Here is a 3442-nt window from a genome sequence, read left to right as displayed (position 1 = left end):
ATTGGCGGACTCTCTCCACACTGTACTTTTGATTGGAATAAAATGTTTCATTGTTACACCTGAAGGACAGTGGTCTCGAGTCTCCTTTTTAAACAAAGTCCTCCTCCGGAGAAAGCCTATCCACAACAATGTAAACCTGACTCATTGTTTCATTAAAAAACTACATTGAATGAATTTTAATGTCTGGCCTTTTTGTTTCTATAATGAATTAAATGTAAAAGTGCATCTGATGTTTTCAATATACTGATACTAGAATATTCCTGAAGATATTTGAAACCATCCTGAGGGTGGGACATGCAAACTAGGCTTTTCCGTTATAAACACAGACTTGTATAAATCATGATCCCAAGACTCCTCTGCTGTTTATTTGTCACATTCATGGCTGTAATCTGTGAGTAGAGTTTTCTGTGCAGCTGAATTTTATGTTCTTTTAGCCTTAATGTGAGATTGTTTTAACTGAAAACACTGACTGTGTTTATTTCACAGGTTGTAGATGTCAGACCCTGACTGAGTCAGAGCCAGTGCTCATTAAACCTGGAGAATCTCACACACTCTCCTGTACCTACTCTGGGATTTCTGATGGTAGTGCAGATATATCCTGGATTAGACAGGCTTCTGGAAAAGGGCTTGAATGGATCTCTCACATTTCAGCTCCAAGTGGCAGCGATAAATATTACTCTCAGTCTGTTAAGGGAAGATTCACCATCTCCAGAGACAACAGTAAGAAGCAGGTGTATCTGCAGATGAGCAGCCTGAAGACTGAAGACACTGCTGTTTATTACTGTGCTCGAAGACCACACTGATACAAGACCCAGCAGTGCTGTGCAAAAACCTACTACACACTACAGTGTTCAGTCTCCATCTTATTTACACAACACAAAGGTACTGTATAACGATACATATGGAGAGTATTATACAAACCAATAAAACTGTAAACAGTAAGGGAGAGTGCTGAATAATCACAAACCTTTGACACATTTGTGTTTGAGTGATCCACCCAGTAGATACAAGCAGCCACACTTTCTTTTATGCTAGAAGACCGTAGCCAAAGATCTAATGTCTGTTTCATAGGTCTTCCAGAAGTAGTCAAACTGGGGCAAAGTGTATTTTGGTCTTGCAAGAACATTTCCCTCAGTGGTTACCCACCTTATTAAACAAGCACATTAAAACTGAAAGGGTTCACTGGACTGGTAAGTTGAGAGAATCTTTCTCAAGGCAATTGATTTTCAAACTCAACATGGCGTTGACAAGCTCTGATCATCCTAAGTTTTCTGCTCTTTCCATCAATGCTGATCAGCAGTGCAGAGTTCTATACCTCCCTGGAGTCATTTACTTTATCTAAAAGCACTCTTTAATAATGTGATCTGCCTTTTTAGGACCTAGACACTTTAATCTAGAGTTTATTAAAAACAAATTTTAATAGCTAGCTTTTTTTTTTAGGTTTTTTTTTTTTTTTTTTTTTTTTGATTTTTTGTTTTCTCCAGTCTGTCTGGGAGAGAGATGGTTCAAATAAACTTGATCATCAAATTTGAACCTGCATGGCCTTAACGATCCTACTTGTGTAGGATCCTGCTCCACTGTCACCATATCAATATGTCTATGATCCAAGAGACTCATTTTAAAACATCACCCACAAAACAAACACTATAAAACTATCCACTTGCTCTAAACATGCTTCCTCTAAATCTAGAGGGTTTTCATGATGGTTAGGAGAATATTGGAAAAACAACTTACCAAAACTAGAAGATACAGTGAGTTGTTTTACCTTTATGTTTAACTTGTGTACTTTATTGTGTACTGTATTCAATCATTTATTCTGTCTGGCATGTATTTATGTCCCTGATGTATTCAAACCTAATTTTACGACGAATATAACCATCCATCCTGCTATGAGTAAAGAGCATCTGTTTTAAATTGGAGTTGACTTTAATGCTGTTCTTGATGTTAACTTACAGGTCACACAGGTCATCTTCACAAAATATCCTCCCCCCAACTTGACATAAGGTCTATTCTCATATTGAGTATTTACTGATTTCCTCTTCTGTTGTTCTAAAAGCGTCTAATTGTAGTTTCAGGTTATGGCCCTATGACACACTCACTGAAAGGTGGAGATTTAAACACCTACAGGATGAAGTTTTCACTATGCGATGTTGTCTCAGTGTAAAAAGAGTTTTTACATTTTACTTCATATTTTTAAGATCTGAGAACCATAAATACAATCTCGTAAACTATACAATACTCGTTTTATATCTAACTATATACTTCAGAAACAATGGGCACTCACCTGAGCTCCTGCTTACAATCAGGGACTTGGTGAGTTCCCTACTATTAGACTCCATTAATTAATAATAAATAGCACAGCTTATTAGCAACAAATGATATTACATGATTATGAATCATATTCTTTCAAATAAAACACAATGAAAGCAGTGAGAATCCAATGTTGCCATGACATTTATATCCATGATGTGGGTTTGTTAGCTTCTAGAACGTTAGGCTCTGTAGAGCTGTGGCTTTTAAATTAGCCCAGTATAAAACCCTTGGAGGCCTAGATAGACATGAGCATGTGGGTGTTTGTTTAAGCCACTAGGAGTCAGTCTGTGCTGCAGATTATGCGCAAGAATATGAAAGGAGGTCTGAAAGATCACTATAGTCTAACCAGGCTGAAGATGAGAGTTTTTGTTCTATAAACAGGGAAGTAGGAACCTGTGCTGATGTAGGGAACCCTTCCTCTCCTAAAGTGAAGGCACCTGAAAGTGTCTTGTGATATCTTGCACCATAATATGGACAGATCCTTTAAGTTCTCTCAGTTGCCAGGTGGAGGGCCTCCATGGATCACGTCAATGAGCTGTTATCCTTTTTTACCAGCTCAGTCCACATTCTTGTTTTCATATCCACCCCCATTCATATGCAAATCCTCATTTCCTCTCATAATAACAGCAGCATCTCGCTCTCTATCAGCTCTCCTCTCTCTAAACGCTCCACAATCATGTTGACTTCAGCTTCACTGCTGCTGCTGGCTGCTGCCTCGTGTGAGTGTTTGAACTGAAGCTGGATTTGAGTTCATCTGGTTTATTAGTGAAAATATAGAAAGCTGTTCTTCTCTCTTTTCACAGATGTGTTATGTGCTACTGAGCTCATCCAGCCAGACTCAGTGGTCATCAAACCAGCAGAGCCTTTGACCATCACCTGTAGAGTGTCTGGAGCTTCAATCACTGACAGCAGCAGTCATTATGGAACAGGTTGGATTCGACAACCTGCAGGAAAAGCTCTGGAATGGATCAACCTCATTTATTATAGTGGAGGCATAGATGCTAAAGATTCACTGAAAAACAAGTTCACTGTCTCTCGAGACACCTCCAGCAACACAATCACCCTACAAGGACAGAATCTGCAAACTGAAGACACAGCTGTGTATTACTGTGCTCGAAGACCACACTGA

General features: G+C 38.8%; 1 gene segment (V, D, J or C); it reads left to right on the top strand.

Moving 5' to 3' along the window:
• Positions 1-2989: 2989 nt before the first annotated feature.
• LOC140574504 (immunoglobulin heavy variable 4-39-like) lies at positions 2990-3442 on the top strand. The segment is given in 2 exon segments: positions 2990-3032; positions 3117-3442. Coding segments are annotated over 2 exon segments (369 nt in total).

The sequence above is a fragment of the Salminus brasiliensis genome, chromosome 12, assembly GCF_030463535.1.
Source record: "Salminus brasiliensis chromosome 12, fSalBra1.hap2, whole genome shotgun sequence".
Lineage (NCBI taxonomy): Eukaryota > Metazoa > Chordata > Actinopteri > Characiformes > Bryconidae > Salminus > Salminus brasiliensis.
This window is presented reverse-complemented; position numbering and strand designations above follow the sequence as displayed.